This window comes from Octodon degus, unplaced genomic scaffold, assembly GCF_000260255.1.
Source record: "Octodon degus isolate 3935 unplaced genomic scaffold, OctDeg1.0 scaffold00129, whole genome shotgun sequence".
NCBI classification, from domain to species: domain Eukaryota; kingdom Metazoa; phylum Chordata; class Mammalia; order Rodentia; family Octodontidae; genus Octodon; species Octodon degus.
The window spans coordinates 472,200-490,839 of NW_004524705.1; the positions used below are offsets into that span (position 1 = coordinate 472,200).

The window sequence follows — 18,640 nt, forward strand, 5'->3', positions numbered from 1 at the left end:
CAAGGGTGTCCAGAGTGAGGGTGAGATTCTGAGGGGGTGAATGTCATCTTGTCTGTCACTGTAATAAATTTTTTTAATGTGAGCATGTGCCCTATGTTTTGGGGAAACAGCTCAAGCCTTGTGCTTCCCGGAGGCCCAGCCATGCCGCTGCTGTGTCTTTGAGGGCTGCAATTGCCCACAGCTTCGAACACCACTTTCGAGCCGTGTAGTGATGCCGTTCAAACAACCAGCACAGCCTGTGCGTGTGAGTTCCATCGCACTGAGGACTGTGAATACGTGAATTAACAATGCTGCTGATGTGCAATTAGTACAGTGCTTCTTTGACTGTCGCCCTCTGTCCCGCAGCTCCTGCGCCTTGGAGCCTGCCGTAGGCCTCTGCCCCTCCCTCTCTGCACTCCCAGCGGTAGGATGAGTGGATGCTGCTTCCCCTCTGCTTGGAGAGCTCCCTAGAGCTTCTCTTCTTCCCTGTCCACCCACTTGTGAGAATTTCTTGCAGCTGAAGATCTAGGTTGCGTGCTTTCCACCTCAGTCACTGTTCCTCACTTGCTCAGTCCACAGTGGCCTGTGTTGCCCCAGCTCAGGGAGGGCAGGGACAGCAGGTTCCCCCTCTCAGCAGCAACCAGGCTGCTCTACTGTCACCTCTTCCCACCAGGACGCAGAAACCTCAAGGCAGCGGTGATTGGCTCAGGAGGGGAAAAGACAGGTGGAGGGGCTGTTGCTGCTTCCTTGTTTTGCAAGTAGTAAATGCTTATGTGTCACCCAGGCCACCACAGGCTTCCTGGATGGTGTTTCCCGAGTCCTGGGCTCTCTGATGGCCCTAGCACTCATGGATCCTCATTCTCTCCTCCCAGGGCCTGGAGGAGCTTTGTGCCCACTGCAGGCTCTTCCAGGTAGGCAAGTGCCTAGAAGGGGAAGAGCCCCGCAGGGTACCCTCCCCTCTTGGGAACCAGCTTGAGCCTCGTGCTTCCTGGAGGCCCAGCCACGCAGCTTGCAGTGTTTTTAAGGGCTGGAACTGCCTGCAGCTTCAACCACCACTTTCCAGCTGTGTAGTGATGCCGGACTGGCACAGCCTGTGAGCTCCTTCACACTGGGTGCCATGAAGCAATCAGTGCAAGACTGCAAAGGTGTGGAGGGAAAAGATCCAGACTTAGGACTTCAAAGGGAGTCAGATTCTGTTTTTAAAAGAAAAAAAAAAAAAAAAAAGGAGGAAGTCCCACTTCCATCCTTTAAAGAAAAAAGAGCTGGATGGATCCTAAAGGTGCAGAAAGGCTGGACGTTGCTGTGCGTTTGCACACGCACAGAAAGGAATCAGACAGATGGAAACACGAGTTCCCAGAGGGCAGCAGGAGGCAGGGGAAGAGGGGCAGAAGAGCCATGGGAGAGGCCAGGCCCAGGTGAGGCCCTGGCACCTGGAACCGTGGGGAGCCACAAGGGCTGCAGGATCACACCTCGGGCCCAAATCCTGTGTCAGTATCCCTCTCCTCCCGCAGGCCTGCACACTCCTCTGTCCACGCATCTTTCCACCCACCAGCTTATCCATCTGTCCATCTCTACAACTCTACTCCCCAGCTGGGCTGCGTGCTCCTGGGAGCCAGGCTTGGATAGCAGGGGTTGATTTCTGGCTGAAGACAGGACACAGATGTGGTGAGGCCTGTCCTGTGAACCTAAAGGACCCCACACTGTTTGGTGCTGGTCGCTCTGTCACTGTGGCTGCTGTGTGTCTCCTGCCCCCGCCAGCTGGCCCTTGTCCAGACCACAGAGCCCCCTGAGGCTGGGAAAGGACAGAGACCACATGACCTCCCAAGTGCCCACAGGCCTTTGCTGCCTCTTGCTTTCCTGACTCGAGCCCTATGGTGCCAGCAACGGCCTCACAAGGCGGAGATGGCACCTTCAGGGGCTCTTTGGCCCATAAGCCGACATCCTCAGAACCCATGGTAACCCCAGGCCAGGATAGGCCGCAGGGCCCTCTCATCACAGAGGCAGATACTTCTTATATGTCTCTCCAGGAAATATGTAAAACATCTCGTTCCCGGAGAGGGAGGCAGCGGACCCGAGAATGAGTCAGGGAACAGTGCGTGCAGGGCAGTCCCAGGAGGCCATCTCCTCCCAGGGAGGAAGGAAGGGTGTGCTTCCTTGGTGACCTGGGTCTGCTGCCTTGTACAGGGACAGAGTAGCCGATAACCTGTAGCCCTCCTTTGGGTGATCAGATGTGCTGCTGAATACCCACCCCTGGGGAGGTCTGGGGTGGCCTCTGCCTGCGCACCGGAGCAATGCGATGGAAAGAAAAGGAGAACCTTGGAAGACCACGGCCGCCCACCTGAGGCTGGCGCCAGGCTCATCACATCCAACCACGTGACGGGGAATGAACCAGACAAACCAGGGTTAAAGTCGTCAGGTCGGCAATGGGGACAAGCCTCCCCTAAGGACGAAGAAGCCCAAGGGGTCAGGCCACCAGACTGCTCAAACTGGAGACCACACCCAGTAGGGCTGGGAACAGGGCAGCCACAAAGCCAAGTATCAGGAGGAGGGCCTCAAGGGCCTGCCCCAGGTCCTGTCCTAGGCTAGGAGAAAGTGACCCCAACTAAAGATGAATCTTGAAATTGGAGCAAGCTGTGTACATCTGCAACTGAGCTGTGTGGACTTACAAGGAAAATGAGCCAGGTGTGGTGGCACACACTTGTACTTCCAGCACTTGGGAGGCTGAGGCAGGAGGATCTGAGGTTGAGGCTGACCTAACATAATGAGTTTAAGACCAGCTTGAACTATACAGTGAGACCCTGTGTCAAAAAGCAAATAACAGCAACTTAGTAGGAAAATGGATGCATACATTTTTCAAAGAGCTGTAGCAATGAGTCTGATCCAAGAAGGTCCAGCAAGAGCCCATCGCTTCTCCACCATGGACACGAGGCAAAGGCATAGACTGCCAGTCACCTTGGGCTGACATCACAGCACCCCACAGACTTGAGGTTTCAACAGCAGAGAACAACCACGGCCAGAGGCTGGAGGTCCAGGTCAGATGTGGCTGGTAGGTCCGGCTTCTGGTGAGGGTTAGGTTCGCTCCCTTGGCCTTGTAGGCTGCTTCGTCCTCTTCCAGCCCTCACGGCATTTCCCCTGAGTTTCTTCCCCTCACAGGCAGTGCCTAGGATCCACCTGGAGAGTTCTGTTCCCAGTCGCCTTTACAAAGGCCACCCGCTCTCAGTAGGGCTCCTGTGGGTTAAGGCTTCGACTTGCAAGTGTTGGGAAGAGGTTGTATTTGTGCCCCAAATGCAGATGGTAGTTTTAAAGGAAAACAACAAAAACAGAACAGTCCTAAAACATGCACATTTTACACACTGGGGCAGGGAGGCCTGGTATGTCTGCCCCAGGGCCGACCAGGGGGAGCGAAGCCCTCGGAGGCATGAGTGGAAATTGAGGCTCAGAATGTGGTGAGTTCCTCAAAAGCACCAGGCCTGGGCCGCTCTGGTGGCCCACAGTAGCCCCTGTGACGAGAAATCCGTAGCTCACTGGGCACGGCTCAGAGAGGTCAGTTTGTTAAGCAACGTCTCCGGGCTCCTCCCCCTCACCTGGTCCTGCTACAACTGCAGGCAGGCTTTCCTCACTGCCACAAACCCAGCTCGCGGCAGAGGAGCCTCACCTGCGCTATTAGTCACTTTCCTTGTCGCTGTCCACATGCCAGACACCCACAACTTGAAGAGGTCAGGTTCACTTTGGCTCTACAGATGTCAGTTCATAATATGCCAGCTACAAGACAGTGCGGCATGGCAGAGGGGCCTGGCGGAGGAGAGCAGCTCACAGCATGGTGGGCAGGAACCAGGGGGAGTCAGGAGGAGCAGGGAGGCAGAGGTGCCCATCCCGACCTCACGTCCAGGGACACTCCAGCTGAGCCCCTCCTGACAGCACAGCCCTTTGAGCCCACATAACCCATCACTTTGCACAAGCCTGGCCTGACTGCACAAGGCTCAGGGCAGCTAGATATAAACCCTCACACCTTCTTCTGCTGTGCTCAACCTCTTGTGTAGTAGCCCAGCTGACCGGGGGGAGGGCAGGTCCCTGGGACAGGTTCACCCTGCCTGGGGGCACTGGTCCCTTGGAGCATCACTGGCCTTGGAGCCCATGGAGGCTGGCCAGGGAACCCCATGACTAATGCACAGCAAGATAGGGGAGGAAGGAAACGGGAGTGCCAGGTGTTGCATCACAGGTCAGTGATAAATCCTGCTCAGATCAAGCGTTCAGGCAAGCTGTCTCTGTCCCCAGGAACTTGCCTGACTGCTGTCTCCACAGCCATGTCCCCAGGGTGGCTGGCTCTCGCCCTCCTGAGTGTGCTGAACCCATGGACCCAGGCCTTCGACCCCCAGCTGGTCAAGTGTTTTGAGGATCCCCAGTATGGAGAACTGCTGCAGCTGGCTCGCAAGGGGCTGGGGCGCACAGCAAACGCCCGAAAGGTGGTGGTCATTGGAGCAGGCATGGCTGGGCTCACGACGGCCAAGATACTACAGGATGCTGGCCACCAGGTACGCATGGTCTGGGAGTCCTGTGGGATCTCAGGTTTGAGAGGGAGGTGGGGACTGGCAGTGGACAGCCCTAGGACATGGGGACAGAAGCCAGGCTGAGCTCTTAAACAGGTCTGAAGGGGTGGGAGAGCAGGTGGCTGATGCCACAGCTGAGAAACACCGCAGAAGGGCACAAAGGGGGAAGAGCTAGCCCCTGCCTGGGAGGTCAAAGGGTGTGATAGCCACCTCTAGTCAGGAGTCTCTTTCCAGGTGACTGTACTAGAGGCCAAAGGGCATGTGGGTGGCAGAATAGAGACCCACCGAGTTCCTGGAGCGGACTGGTACATAGAGCTGGGCGCCATGAGGATCCCTGTGAACCACAGGTAGGGTGGTGCGAAGTGGGGATGGGTAAGGAGCCTGGGACTGGGGCTCTCAGCACAGAGGTCAAGAGGACAACAAGGGACGGCATCCTCTCCTGGAGGCCGAGGGTTTAGGGTCCATCCCAACTCGTTCCCCAGCTCCAGGGCTCCCCGGAAACTTCCCAGTCTGAATGCTTTCATTTGTGTACTGGGCTGGACATACCTGCCCAGCCCACTCGGGACACTGTGCCAAAGGCAACGAGAGCTCTGGGGAGGAGGGTCTGCTGCTGATGAGAAGTGAGAGAGCATGATCCCCGGGGTGCCCTGGAGTCAGCTGGGCCACTGGAAGGGGTGAGTCCAAGGGACATTGCTGGGCTCCCTTCAGCCGACATGCAGGACCTTGAGTGCTCACACCTAGAGGTCTGAAGTCTTCAGGTCTCCAATGAAGTGACAGAGGCCTTGGCCAGGAGATGTGGTATCACCGTAAGGTCAGGACCCTCCTGGCCATGTGGCAGTCAGCCCAGAACAGCAGCTGGGACCCTCGCTCCCTTGTATAGGCAAGGGGTGGCCTCAACTCCAGGAACAGGGGAGGCAGTGGCTTCTTGTCCCAGCCCCACCACCCGCTCTCCCCACACAGGCTGTCTGGAGAGTTCATCCAGAAGTTTGGACTTCCCCTCAGAGACTTCTGCCCCTCTGATAACCAGACCTGGGTGCTGGTGAATAGGGTGCGGCAGCGCTTGGGGGCTGTGCAGGCCAACCCCGACCTGCTGGGCTACAAGGTCAGAGCCCACGAGGCTGGAAAGACAGCAGAAGAACTCTTCAACGAGTCCCTGAGGAAGGTGAGCTGAGGTGGGAGCAGCTGAGGTTCTCATGTGCCCCAAGAACACTCTGCTGCTCACAGTTGTCTTGGAGAGCCTCCTAGAGACCCAGGGCGGGGTGGGGGGGGGACTGCCAGCCTGGGCTTGTCCCTCCTGACCCTGTGCCACCATGCATTTTGGGATCCCAGATGTCCATACCTGGGCAGCCAAGTCCAAGCCTCGGGCCCTGAAATTGCAACAGGTCCTGGCTTAAGGCAGAGGAATACCTGAGCACACTGGATGACCAGGCAGGACTCCTGCCACTGCCTTGCCCTGCTTCACAGAGAAGCCCCACTGCCCGAGTCCTCTCCCAGCTGCCAGGACAGACGAAGGGTGAGGCGAGAGATTGTAAGGAACGTGCCGGGTCACAGCCAGAGCATGGATCCAAGTTGTCCTGATGGGAGGTGCATGGTTCAGGAGCCAAGCCGAGCCCAGGCCGGCCAGCATGAACACTGTCTCTGACCTCTGTGGCCCGTAGCCCAGTGGGACCTCAGGTGATCGCTGGGACAGCGGGCCTGCAGGTCCCCTACAGAGTCGTGGGCCTCGGCCTCGAACCCTGCCCTGCTTTCAGACTGGCCCAGTCACCCACTTTTCAAGACAGCCTCAGGACCATGAAGAAGTCCCCATCCAACACAGATATGCAAATGACAGCAACCAGGGCACTTGGTTTGGAAGTACTATATTTATAAAACAAGAAAAAGTTGTATCAGTAGGCAGCATTACGATGGCACTTAAGAAAAACTAGTGATGCGATTTATGTCACCCGATTCATTCCGCACCCACTTCCCCCAACTCATCCTTTGTAGTAATTCACAGACCAGCATTTAATCAACTTAGCCGCAGCTTGTCTCATAATTTTATTATTTTTACCTAAATATTGTATTTTTCAGACACCTAATTAGTTAAAAGATGCTGCATTTTGTGATTGTTATACTGTTCCCCCACACTCTATATTTGTGGTTCATTACAAATGAGGTATAAAGTACTCGTTAAACCTAAAGATTCTTGGTGCAAAACCAAAGAGAGTCCCCAACACAGGACAAAGCGTGGACATTCCTTTCTGAGACTTCTGAGACTGTCGGGACCTGATAGTAACCCGAGAGGGGACATGGCGTCTCCGCCCTCCGAGCTCGCCAGTCCTGTGGGCACTGCAGGCCTGGGCTCACCACAGTGGAGCCCTGAGAGCAGCGGACCCAGGGCCCCAGGGCCAGCGGGCAATACTGTGGCCTGGCCTCACCGGGGTCCTCCCTCCTCCCCTCCCTACTCCTTCCCTTCCCTCCCCCTTCTCCCTCAGGTCTCCGAAGAGCTGAAGAGCAGCAGCTGCAGCCGGGTGCTGGAGAAATACGACTCCTTCTCCACCAAGGTCAGCCTCACCCTGTCACAGCTCCTGGGGACCGCCTGGGCAGCACCACAGCCCGACACTGAGGGGCCTCTGAGGGACCTCTTGTACTCTGCCTCCTCAGCCACATGAGAGCTCTGACCCTCACACTAGGGCGTGTCCAACCCAATACTTGCAGGGACAGAAGTGTGTGCCCTTCTGTGACTCATAGCTGTGCAAAAGCACCACTGACCCCAGGGAGGCAGCTGGTGACAGCTGAGCCCTGTGGGACAGGGAGTGCTGGTGGGACACCCTCACACAGGCCCTGGGGCCCCAGAAAGTGGGGAGGCTGTGCTGCAGGAAGCGCAGGGGCCTGCATGGCCCTACTGGGGCAAGGCCTGGGTTGGATCCCAGCACCACCAACAGGCACACAGCCCCGCAGGGGAGGGTTCACTGAGCCCTGCTGGGCAGCTGCGGGCGCTGAAGGGTGCCATGCAGGTGGCGGAGAGCACGTTTGGCTCTTCTGAGGTCCTGAGGTGAGAGCAGGGTGGGGAGGGGGTGTGAAAAGCAGAAGCAGATGGTCCTTGAGCAAATGCGGCCAACAGGGCTGTGGTTTCCCCTCTGGGCTGTTGCTTCAGCTTTGTGAGGTCAGCCATGTGTCCTCAGGTGCAGACCAAGCAGGGGAAGGTGCCATGGGGGCTGGGGACTCTGGTGCTCTGGGTCCCCAAGTCCCTACCACCACACACCTCTATGTCCTGCCGTGGAAGTCTACACACTCAGCCTGCCCCCAAGCACTTTTCTTTTAGGCGCTGTTGGAGATTGCTGGGAACCAGGGCTTTGCACCAGCTACTTCCCCCACCCTTTTTCACCTTTGATTTTGAGGCAGAGTCTTACTTTTTTGTGAAGTTGCCCTGGCTGGGCTCAAACTCAGGGCCCTCCTGCCTTAGCCTCCAGAGTGCCGAGCCGTGGTGTTGCCCCTCCAAGCCAGCTTCCTAGCTCTCTCCTTGACGCGGCTCTGCCTGGGACGGTCGTGCCCTGCAGGTGCGGCGCTGTTGAGTCAGTGTGCAGAGGCAGGTCCCACCGGCACTGGACGGCAGCCGCAGCTGCCCCTGAAGCACCTTCAGACCACTGCGGTGGCACCAGGGGCCCAAGCGAAGGCACAGTTGCTGCTGATGGGTGCCACAGCACCTCCCTGTCCCTCATGGAGAGAGAAAGCAGGACATGGGCGACGGGGAGAGAAAGGCCCAGAGCGGGGAGCAGGAGCGCTGGCACTCTGGCTTCTCCCCGGCTGCTGAGCAGCCGAGCTGTCCCCACAGCTGCGCGGAGCCCGGCCTCAGAGCCCCGTCCTTCCAAACACCGTGTTCAGGTCCACGTCTCCAGCCCGTGGTGACCTCACTCCTCGCGGGCAGTTGGCCTGCGCAGGACCCGGCCCCACGCTTCTCCTCTGGCCTCGGCCTCCCCGCCCTCCTCCTCGCGCCTCTCTGCTCACCAAGGCCCATTGTCCTCTTGCCTCTCCTTTACCTTTTGGCTTGCTCTTGCTGCCCAGTGGCCTCAAGGTGCCTCCCTCCTCCCCGAGGAAGTTAACGCAGAGGAGGCTCAAGGGAGAAAGGCCTGCCTGCCTGCGGGGTGAAGGCCGAGCCGACCCCCTCACCGATGTCTCTGCCCGGAATTGAGCACTGTGCCCCAGGGGGCCCGGATCCCTTCCTGGGCCACAGGGGGCAGCGGGCCCTGGAGGCTGCCCCACTTGACGCCGCCTTCTCTCCCGCAACCCAGGAGTACCTGATCAAGGTGGGGAACCTGAGCCGCGGAGCCGTGCAGATGATCGGGGATCTGCTGAACGCTGACTCTGGCTACTACGAGGCCTTCGTGGAGACGCTGCGCGGCTTCATCTTGTTCTTCCACGAGCCCCGGTGGGCAATGGGGTGGCGGAGGTGGGGCACAGGCTGGCTGGTCCCTGGGGAGGATGGAAGGTCCCCTAGGAGGTGGCTTCGTAAGAGACATAAGGGGATGTACTGGGCACAAACTGAAAAGGACACAAATCACCAGACAGTGGGCTCTCTAGGAGCCCTAAGGTCTGGAGTTGGGTATGTTGATGGGGCTTACGGTGACTTCCTAATGGGCGACGCGGGGTGTGCGTCCTGCCGCCTGTCCAGCCCCCTGTCTGGGGCTGGGTCTCCGTGCAGACCACGTGCCTGGGTGTCCGGCTGCTCACTGGTACCACTGCTTCCTCGAGGGTGGAGACCGAGGCCGGCAGCATCGCTCGCCACGAAAGCTCAGGCCCAGAGGCCCCTTCACAGCCTCGCTGTGTCTTCGAGGCCCTTCAGAAATCTTTTTCCAAGTTCCCTGGAAGGGAAGGGGCTTGAGTAACTTTGTGTCCTGACTTTTGTGCCCCAACTGCAGTTCTTTTTAAACTCACAGTTTTAAAATTCCAGTTTCCACTGTACCAGGTGGCATGCACCTTTCATCCCTAGCTCTTGGAGATTGAGGCAGGAGGACTGTTGTGAGTTCAGGCCAACCTGGGTCACCTAGTGAGACCCTGTCTCAAAAAGCCAACCAAAATTCCCATTTCCCTGTCTCCTTTCCACCTACATTTATTTCTTCTATTCTACCTCAAAGAAGGAAGAAATAAACCAGGTGGCCATCCCTAAAGAAGTAATAGCCAGGGCACTGGGACAGGTGGGCAGAGCTTTCCAAATTCCAGTGAGCCCGGGCAGAGGGTGCTCCTTCCATGTACACGTGTCACCACCCACAGAGCCAGGGCCTGAAAACACCCCCCTCTGCTGTGTCCCAGTGGTACCTTTCAGAACCCCAGTCTGAGAACCCCTGGCAAGAGGACAGTCAGAACCAGAGTCATTCTCCTATGACACAGACTATAGGGCTTTTAGCTCAAGAAAATGCTCCAGTGTGCTCATCCCTGAACCCACCCTACCTCAGGCTCTGGCTGCTCGAGGACCTGGAGCTGTTGAGATGAACTGAGTGACCGTGGTGATTCAGGCTTCAGCCCATCTAAGGGAGAGGGCGCCTGTGTTGGCCGGCATCCCTGAGGCTGCAGGCCTCCTCCCACCAGCCCCTTGGCCTTGGGCTTTGGGGTTAGTCCATTGAGATTCAAGCTAAGTGCTTCCACAGGGAGGGAATGAGGCTGCTCTTGGGGGACCTGCACTGGGCCCTCAGAGTCAGGGCAGAGGGGCCCAAGCACCTCCCAGAGTCTCTGCCAGCCCAAACTGGGCACAGGATGGCCCAGCAAGCTCTGTTGCATTTTCCTGTTGGGTCAGCACAAAGCAGGAAGGGCCTCTCTCTGCTCCATCAGCCGAGCCGCCACCCAGGCACCAGTCCCTTTGCCTTCTGATGGCCTCCCTGACATGTGGTCCAAGTGGGGGCTTCAGCACCTCCTCTACCATACCCTTTCCTCCACTTCCTTTTCACTCTCAGGTTCCAGGAGATCATTGGGGGCTTCGACCAGCTGCCCCAGGCCCTACACAATGCCCTCAAGCCAGGCACAGTGCGGCTTCACTCACCGGCGGAGGAGGTGCAGACTTTCAGAGACGGCGTCCACATCATCTACCGGACGCCCGACCCTCTGCAGCCCAGGGCACACCTGACTGCTGACTTTGTGGTGGTGGCCACCACTGCCAAGGCCGCCCGGCTCCTTCGTTTCCAGCCACCCCTGTCTCACAGTAAGGAGGATGCGCTGCGCTTGGTCCACTACAACAGCGCCACCAAAGTGATCCTGGCCTGCACACAGCGCTTCTGGGAGCGTGACGGCATCTACAGCGGCAAGTCCGTCACCGACCGGCCCTCTCGCTTCATCTACTACCCCAACCACATCTTCCCCAATGGCGTGGGTGTCATCCTGGCCTCCTACACATTGGACGACGATGCCAGGTTCTTCTCTGCCATGGACCATGCGCAGGTGGTGAGTATCGTCTTGGAGGACCTGTCTGCCATCCATGACTGCCCCAAAGAGGAGCTCCAGGCCCTGTGCCCTTATTCCTTTGTCAAAAATTGGGCCCTTGACCCCTACTCCATGGGCGGCTTTACCTTCTTCACTCCCTACCAATATGTGGACTATGCCAAGGAGCTCAGCCGGCCGGAAGGCCGGGTCCACTTTGCAGGCGAGCACACAGCCCTGCCCCATGGCTGGATCGACACGGCCATCAAGTCTGGGCTTAGGACAGCCAAGAGCATCCAGGTGGCTGCAGACCTGGCAGGGAAAGGGGAACCCGGTGACTCCAAGGAGCCCTCCTCCAGAAATGAGCTGTAGCCAGCTTGACAGCACCAGAGGAAGGCCGGTCACCCAGGTTCACCAGGAACAGTCTCAGGTCTCACTGTCTCACTTCATCTTGACCTCTGCCCACTGATACCAGACTGAGAGGTGCCACCACAGGCCAAAGGGTAGAGTCTCTGGGACATTTATTCACCCATGCCTTGACAGCATCTCCACCACAGGGACTCCTGACATGGTCATTAGAACAGTAAAATGTGCGCTGAATTTAAGGCTGCCACCAAGTGCTTCATCTCTGCTCTGGGTGGCAGCTATTATTAGCTTTCTCACCACTGAGACACGGCACCCACACCTGTGACTTCAAAGCAAAACCACATGGTGGAAGAGCACAGTGAACCAAAGCTGGGTGCAGAGCAGGGGAACTATACAACAAGGAGGCATGGGGACCCCCAGGCCACCCCTCCCTGCCCCACCCAGACACAGCGCGCTCCACCACCTTCCCAGACCCCAGAGCCAGTCAGGTGGACAACTGCAGATCCTACAGTCTGGTGCTGAAGGCCAGCTCCTCGCACTCCAGTCCCCTGCCTTGGTCTTCTGTTCTTTCCTGCTCCTTTAGCCCAGTCTGGCCCAGCACCCTTCCCCATGTCCACCCTGAGACTCTTCCTAGAACTTGGGAACCTCATTACCTGGCAGCAGCTGCATGGCTAACAGCGTGCTCCTTGCCGAGCCGCGCTGCTATGACCACCGCAGTGTGCGTGTCTCGTGCCACTCTGTATGTGGGGCAGGAACACTGGCTCTGAGTTCATGCTGGTCACAGATGCCATCCAAGGTGATGCACATGTGAACCTAACTTCAAATATATTTCCAAATCCTCTCACTTCTTTGAGGCTCTACCGCTCTGTCTTATTCTTTTTGTGCTCCTAAGACAATTAGCAATTTGCTTTCAAGACATCCAGCAAGGAATATGTTATCTGAATGAATGATGTTTTCGGGGTGCCTAGGGCTGTGACTTCCCCATGTCCAGGTCTTCCCTTCTGGCAGCCCTAGGAAGTGAAGAAGCAGATGGACAGATAGATGAATAGGCAGAACCCTGAGGCCGACGGCTGGGAGGCCCGTCGTACGGCAATGCCCCTGCCCTGAGTTCTGTTCCAAGGGCCCTCTTGGGCTGTGTGTTGGTCACCCAGGGCCCGCAGGGAGAGGCAAGCCCACTACACATCACCAGAGGAGGCCTTCAGAAATAGCTGAGCTAGTTCTCTTGTCCTTGGGACTGCGGGTGGGAGTATGTACCATGTGCCACATGCCACATGCCACATGCCACATGCCACATACCAGGGCTGACATTGGACCTGCCCGCAGGTGGATGTGCCAGCCTGCCAGGGGTCAATGGAAGCTAACAGAACACACACGCCTCATGGGTCAGGGACAAAGGGCCTAGGTAGGATCATGACCCGGTCAGCATCATGGACAGCCCATGTCCCCAGGGACTGAGGAGACCAGGAGAGGGCTTCAGGGGTCTCCCGCGAGCTGGGGAGTATTGAGCACAGGGAACTCTCCCGGCGGTCTGCTCACAGGATGGGGTGGGGTAGACCTACTTCACCCCTCAGCTTTGCTCACAGAAACAGCCCAGGAAATGGCTCTGGCACAGGGCAGTGTGCCTCACACTCAGAGAGTCCTGCCGGGTACACGGATGGCCCTCAGGCACCTGTTCCTCCTGGCAGAAACTCCTCCACCCAGTTTCCTCCCTGTCTTACCGGTCCGCAGCCCCACACCACCACTGTCTCCCCAGTCTCTTGCTACCTATTATGGAGGGAGCAATAATTTAAAAAATAATTATGGCTGGGCATGGTGGTACCCGCCTGCCATCTCTCAGGAGGCTGTGAAGTCAAGGTCAGCCTAGACTACACAGTGTGACCCTGTCTCAATGGCGTGACCCCCACCTAGAACCGCAGCCCTCTGGCAGGCTGAGGCAGGAGGCTCACAGGCCCACACAGTGAAAACCCAGAACAGTTCCGTCACGCAGTCATCTCCCTGTGTCGCCTCCTTATAAGCACATCCCCCACGTCCTGGCCCCAACACTGTGTTTATCGTTACCAGATTCAAGGCTGTTACGTATGCATTTGGGAGGTCTTGTGGTGTCCTTTGTTTTGTTGTTTTGGGGCAGGGTCTCACTATGTAGCACAGGCTGGCCTTGAACTCTGGCCATCAGCCTGCCTCAGCCTCTGAAGGCTCGCCTCGTAGGCATACCCCACCACACCAGGCTGTTCATGAGCTCTGGAGGTGGACTGCCAAGGCTGTAATCCCAAGTCTGTCAGGCTCTCTGCTGTATCAATTGATGTGTTTGTGTGTATTGCTAAGTAGCTTTTTAAAAATCAGTACTGAGGATTAAATCCAGGGGATTCAACTTAGGAGTTTGATTTATTTTATTTTTTTATTTCATTTTATTTATTGAGACCAGTCTCACTAAGCTGCTCAAGCTAGCTAGCTCTCGTGACCCTCCTGCCTCAGCCTCCCACAGCGCCAGCATTCCAGCCAGACCACCCCACTGGAGTTACATAGCAGCACTCTGTGGCCTGGTAGTACCACCGCTCGCTTGAATGAACAGGGACTTCGGGTTCTATCCAGTTTGGGGCTGTCATAAACAATGCAAGGAACATCCCTGCGTGCATTTCTGTGGGAATACAGTTCCTACTGCTGGGGACAAATGCCAAGGGGTGTGAAGGCCAGGTCTCTTAGCACACTCTTCTCATGCCTCCTCCGGGTGTCTTGGCCCTCTGGCCCGCATCTGGCAGTGTATGCTTCATCCGGGCCATTCTGATAAGATCAAATTAGAATCCCTTTGTGGCTTTAACTTGTGCTTCGACACTCTCCAGCTTCCTTTTCCACATTTCTGTGGTGAAATATGTTCTCTCATCCGTTTGAACTTCCAGTGGAATGTGTGCTTTTCCGCTGCTGTGAGGGAGATCTCCCTGGACCCTAGGTGAGAGGCCTTTCTTGCCCCATCCTCCTGCATCCTCCTGGAGAGGTCTCACAGGGGGTGTGAATCCCAGCCAGCTCGGGTTTAACGCGTGTTCTCCTGCGGGCTGCCTCACTCTTCACCAAGTGCTTGGTCCTGAAGATTTGCTATTTTTGTCTGCAAGTTTTATAGTTTCATATATTATGTGTAAATCTAGGGTTACTTTGGAGTTAACTTTTATACAAGATGGAAGTAGTTTTACAAATTTTCTACCAATAAATTTTATATTCGTGGGGGAGAAAATTCAGTAAATACATAAAATGATGACACACAAAGCTTAAAACTTGACAAGGCAAGCACTGTAGGAAATCAGCACCTGTGGGCGTCTGTCCCTGGTTTTTCCTCTCGCCCTTTGTGCATTCATGTTTATAGGCTCCTTACTTTTCAGCTGGAAGATCAGACACCTTTTAAACGCAAATGTACAGGTCAGGTAGAATTTCCCCTCCTCTGTCCCCTTGCCAGGACCTGTGTGCTGAGCTGCGCCCCATCCACCCGCATTGGACAGGGAGGCTCTCACTCTGTGGCTATGACGACCAGGCTGAGTTTGGGATCGCCCTGCCCCAGCTTTCCGGAAAGCTGCGGTGACAAGCCCAGCGAACCCAAGTCTTAGAACAGGAGCAGCGAGGGGTGGTCGGGTTCGTCCAGCAGCACAGGATCTTGTATCATCATTGGGAAGAAAATAAAACTGCTTCCCTGGCCGGGAATCGAACCCGGGCCGCGGCGGTGAGAGCGCCGAATCCTAACCACTAGACCACCAGGGAGGCGCTGTTACTTGCTCGCCAGTGCGAGCTGAATGAAGGAGCCGGCGCCGCCTACAGAGCGAGGGGCGGAGCGAGCTCATCGTAAAAATGAAGGAGGCGCCCGGCTTCAAAGGGGAGATTAAAAAAAAAAAAGACTGTGTCAGAAGTGGGATTCGAACCCACGCCTCCATACGGAGACCAGAACACCCACGGGTAAGGCTCATACCTTGAGTCTGGCGCCTTAGACCACTCGGCCATCCTGACACCCGGCGCCCACTGCACGCTACGCGGCCTGCACTCTGCACCCAGGCCAGCCCGGCGCCGGAACTAAAGCCAGCCCAGCCGCGAGCTCCGAGCGACTGACTGGAGGTCGAGATAGGAGGGTCGCGGGTTCGAGCGTCTTTTGGACAACCTAACCATTTAAAGACCCGGTCTCAAAAATTGAAAAATCAGAGTTGGAGATGTAGGTCGAGGAGAATGCCCAGGGTTCAACTCCCGACATCACAAATTAAAGCCCAGCCCTAAAGGCAGCCGGGCGCCCGCCCCAAGTGCAGGACGATGCCGGTGGAAAGCGAAGCACCCGTTCCCGGGTGCTCTCGCCGTCCGGACCGATCTGCAGTCGCGCTGTTCGTCCCCGCGGAGCAGCGGGAGATGTGTCTCCTCGCCGCCCTGTTAAGCGGACTCTCCGCGCCTGTTCCTGACACAGGAAGCGATTAGATCCCGGCGTGGAGGGCGGGGGGCTCCCGCCAAAGACGTGGGCGGTGGGCGAGCCGCCAAACTCCAGATCGCGGTTGCACCGCGGGTAGAGTCAGTTTCCGGTCAGGCCGCCGTCTGCCCCGCAGAACAGCGCTGAGCTGGCTTCCAGGTCCAAAGGCCATTCACTCACCCACCTATACGTCCACCCACCTATCTACCCGTCCACCACCCCCATCCACCAAGCACCCATCCACGCGCTCGCCCATCCACCAAGCACCCATCCGTCCGTGCACCCATCCTTTTATCATTCAGCCACTCTGTGACCCATCCGCCCACCCATCTGTCCATCTGTCTGTCCGTGGAAACTTCCACTACTGCAGTTTTAGAGTCCAAAGCCTGTCCTGGTGTGCTGATTGGCTAAAGAAGCAGATAATCAGCACCAATGTACCAGCTTTGAGAAGACAAAAGCAAAGTAATAAAACAGTGCAGGGTTCAAGTGGGCTGCCAATTACAGTCTCACTAAGGGGACTTGCGAAAATGTATCTCACTAACCAAAACAATGGCTCACTTAAATGCAAAATGCACGTGTGTCAATTAATGATGTTGAAGAATAAATTTATTCTGACATTTGTTTAAAATAAAGAAAATCATTCAAACTACTGCAAATAGGATTTGCAACAGGAGAGAAACGAGGCTCAATTCCAGTTCAACAAAGACAGATTTATGGCCCTTGTGGAGCAAGGTGCTGGTGAGTGGGTGGAAAATTACTAAGCGGAGACCTGGAGAGTAAGGGAATTGTCACTAAACTGGTCTTACAGGAGTCTTGCTAAACCTAGGCCAGGGATTAGGCATCGCCAGTGATGGGTGAGCACACAGAGGGTGAGGAAATTCTCACTAAGCCACTTTAGCAAGACTGCTACCATGGGCGGGGGGAACCAGAGGATCCACGCACACTGAAAAAGAGCCTCAGAAGAGCAGGCAGGGGTGGATACCGCCCGTGCAAAGGACAGTATGGACGGATTTTTACAAGCAACCATCCAGCTAAACAAATGTTGCAAAGAGGCTGCTAACACATGCAAGCCCAGGGAACACCCGAAGTGCAATCAGCTGCCATGCTCAGCTGCCGCTCCCACTTAGAAGTTTTCTTTTTTCTGAGGCAGAGAAAACTGTCAGTTGTATCTCTTAACAAACTCTTCTTGCACTACTATGCATAGGAATCTGTAACACTGCTCAGCCAAAAGCCCCCCACCTCCCTACTGGTCAGCTGCCAGGCCACCTCCACCCTCAGAGCTGGGGCAGCCAGGCTGGAGTGGTCAGTGAGAGGCGCACGCAGGCCAGGGCTGGTAGCCACCCAGGGGCCACCTCACAACACAGCATGCCACGGAAGGGTGCTCGTGGTCTCCTCCATGCATTTCCAAGTTGAGGACAATATTCCTTTTTAAAAAGTTGTACTCTATTTTTAATTGACACATAATAATTATATACATTTATGGAGTTCAGGGTACTGTTTCCATACATGCATCCTCTGTGGAATGATCAGATTAGGCTAATGAACATATCCACTGCTTCACATACTGTGGTGGATTGCCAATAGGCAGCCAGCTTGTTGCTCTCAGCTGAGCTGAACTAGCACGGTGCTGGGTGTGGGAGGCCCACCTGAGGGCTGTTGCCAGCAGTGAAAGAGGCAGAGCTAGAGAAGCTGCTGGGAGGCTGTTAGAGAAGCTGTTGGGAGAAGCTGGTGGAGCTGGTGGAAGATGCTGGTTCTCTTGGGCTGCTCTGCTGGGAGACTTTGTCATACTGGCTTTCCCAATGAACTTGGCTGTTCTTGTCAGAGGAGGAGCTTGGGCCTTGGTTGTCCCTGAGAATGATCAGGGTTCACTTGGGGCGGGGGGGGGGGGGGCTCTGGTCCTCACCCTGAGCGTTCCTTCCTGGCTCTGGAGGGGAAGATGGTGCACAGCTCAGATTCCCAGAGAAGCTTGTTGCTTTGGCTTTCCTGATGGGAACTCACCTTTCCTCATTATGGGAGGAGCTCAGGACGTCACTGTTGCTGAGCATTGTTGGGGTACTTTTCAGGGGAGCTCTGGTCCTCACCTTCAACATCGCTTCCTGGCTCCAGTGCAGAGCCCTCAGCCTGCTGGCACAGATCCTTCATCCCACTGGCACAGACCTTCTAGCTTTACCACTGACCTTTGGGTCTTCCAGGCACAGATCTGTGAAACAAGCCTGCATGGTACATTGTCAGGGGCTCTAGGCCTCCAGTTGGATTGTGGGAGGCACTGTTTTGAGCTCTAGGTTTTCAGCTGGACTCATTCAGGTCCTTACTGTAGGATTCAGACCCTATGCTGGGTTCTTTGGTCTTCAGTGTGGATAGATTTCCTACACTCTTTGTATATGATTCTTTAGTGATTCATCATGGAATAATCTTACAAATGTGTCCTGTAATGTATTGCTTCCCTCGCAGAACCCCAACTGTAATGCATACATAACATTTCCGCAAGGTGAGAAGGTAACCAGCTCTCTAGCTTTTGAGTCCTTGTTTTGGGGCAAGGAGGATTGAAGCCAATAAAACAGCCAATGTCCGGCAGTGGGGAATGGCCAGATGTGTGCTTTGTTGCATTGGCTTTCCTGATGGGATTACAAAAAACAAAAGAAAAGTTCTCTGCTAGTCAGAGAGGGGTGCCCCAGAGGCAGATGCCTTGGAAGTTTAAACTTGGGTTCTGGATGGGTTTTAGTAGTTGTGCATCTGACAGAAAGCAGGGAGGCTGTTGGTTGGACATAGGCCCTTGATGTCTGGAGTACAAACTTTTTTATTTGTATTTTATTTTTTCCAAGATGTCTTTCATTTGTTTAAGGATTTTTTTTTTTTTTTTTTGGTCTCTTGCATTTTATTGGGCCCTAAAAGTCTATTTTGGTATGTTAACTCACTTAGACTGAAACTTTTAGTT

The 18,640-nt window shown here is 55.7% G+C and overlaps 1 protein-coding gene and 2 non-coding genes across 3 annotated transcripts; 1 reads left to right on the forward strand and 2 right to left on the reverse strand.

The window, feature by feature from the left end:
- Positions 1–4,275: 4,275 nt before the first annotated feature.
- LOC101573787 (L-amino-acid oxidase) lies at positions 4,276–12,178 on the forward strand. The gene is made up of 6 exons (XM_004640956.3): positions 4,276–4,511; positions 4,761–4,873; positions 5,487–5,688; positions 7,001–7,069; positions 8,798–8,934; positions 10,454–12,178. The coding sequence occupies exons 1-6, from the start codon at positions 4,284–4,286 to the stop codon at positions 11,283–11,285; spliced, it is 1,581 nt and encodes a 526-aa protein (XP_004641013.2). The 5' UTR covers positions 4,276–4,283; the 3' UTR covers positions 11,286–12,178.
- A 2,770-nt stretch (positions 12,179–14,948) lies between these two features.
- On the reverse strand, positions 14,949–15,020 carry Trnae-cuc. Its single transcript has one exon. It is a non-coding gene; the product is annotated as a tRNA-Glu (tRNA).
- A 137-nt stretch (positions 15,021–15,157) lies between these two features.
- Trnal-caa lies at positions 15,158–15,263 on the reverse strand. The gene is made up of 2 exons: positions 15,226–15,263; positions 15,158–15,203 (listed from the first exon to the last, which is right to left on the reverse strand). It is a non-coding gene; the product is annotated as a tRNA-Leu (tRNA).
- Positions 15,264–18,640: the final 3,377 nt, after the last annotated feature.

Bases quoted from the DNA above. Each gene is read 5' to 3' on its own strand.
- LOC101573787 (XM_004640956.3), top strand. From the start codon at position 4,284: ATGTCCCCAGGGTGGCTGGCTCTCGCCCTCCTGAGTGTGCTGAACCCA. The intron at 4,512-4,760 runs GTACGCATGGTC...GTCTCTTTCCAG, and splicing joins TACAGGATGCTGGCCACCAG to GTGACTGTACTAGAGGCCAA. The intron at 8,935-10,453 runs GTGGGCAATGGG...TTTCACTCTCAG, and splicing joins TTGTTCTTCCACGAGCCCCG to GTTCCAGGAGATCATTGGGG.